This window comes from Cystoisospora suis, assembly GCF_002600585.1.
Source record: "Cystoisospora suis strain Wien I chromosome Unknown contig_1703, whole genome shotgun sequence".
Taxonomy (NCBI): Eukaryota; Apicomplexa; class Conoidasida; order Eucoccidiorida; family Sarcocystidae; genus Cystoisospora; species Cystoisospora suis.
Genome location: NW_027154503.1, coordinates 13,569 through 14,464, shown reverse-complemented (window position 1 = coordinate 14,464; position 896 = coordinate 13,569). Strand labels below are relative to the sequence as shown.

The window sequence follows — 896 nt, the reverse complement described above, 5'->3', positions numbered from 1 at the left end:
ATCTATCTTCCATCTATCTTTAATCTATCTATCTATATGTGGTATGCAAAGGATATTCACATACATATACATAGACATGCATAGACATCCATACATAGACAGATACATACACATACCATACATGCGTACATACATGCGTGAAGATAACTGCTTAGCTCGATAGACATACACAGATATATACACATATATATGTTGAATAGCTAGTCTATCCACATACATATTACATATCTATCTATCTATGTATATATCTCTCTCTATATATATCTGTAAGACAAAGAAGAAGAGAGGAGCTTACGTAGCCTGAGAGTAGTTGGTGTGGTAGAAACGCTGCAGGAGAGATTTGAGTTGCATAATGAGCTGTCTCTGTCTCCCTTCTGTCTCCCTATGTTTTGGATCTTTCTTCTTAGGTGCAGAAGGACAAGACGCGTAAGCTCCAGCTAAAGATGAAGAAGAAGAAAAGCTTTTTCCAGACCGAGAATGGCAAGAAGGAGATAAAGAAAGGCCGTCGACTTGCGGGAAAGAAGAAGAAGAGCTATCCTCCTCTTCCTCTTCTTCTCCGCTCTCTTCTTCTTCTTCTTCATTATTGAGAGATGGAGGGTGGAACTCGTAAACATAAGCACATCCTGAATAAGAGGCGACGATTAGCTAAAAAGATACGAGAGAAAGAAAGAAAACGATGAGAAGAAAGAAATAAGAAAGAGGTAAGAAAGAAAGAAAGAAAAAGATCCGAAAGAGGTAAGCAAGAAAGGAAGAAATAAGAAAGAAAGAGATAAGATAGGAGCACTGGAGATACACCGCAGGCTCCATGAATCTCTCCATAGACCCAAGGAGACATACCTACCCACACAATGGCATACACCTATCAGCACCTATCTATCTATATGGGATATGATAGG

The 896-nt window shown here is 39.1% G+C and overlaps 1 protein-coding gene across 1 annotated transcript; it reads right to left on the bottom strand.

Annotated features, from left to right (window-relative positions):
- Positions 1-298: 298 nt before the first annotated feature.
- Positions 299-886, bottom strand: CSUI_003777 (uncharacterized protein). The gene has a single exon (XM_068063972.1). It carries the CDS (start codon positions 833-835, stop codon positions 581-583), a length of 255 nt encoding a protein of 84 aa, XP_067924053.1. The 5' UTR covers positions 836-886; the 3' UTR covers positions 299-580.
- Positions 887-896: the final 10 nt, after the last annotated feature.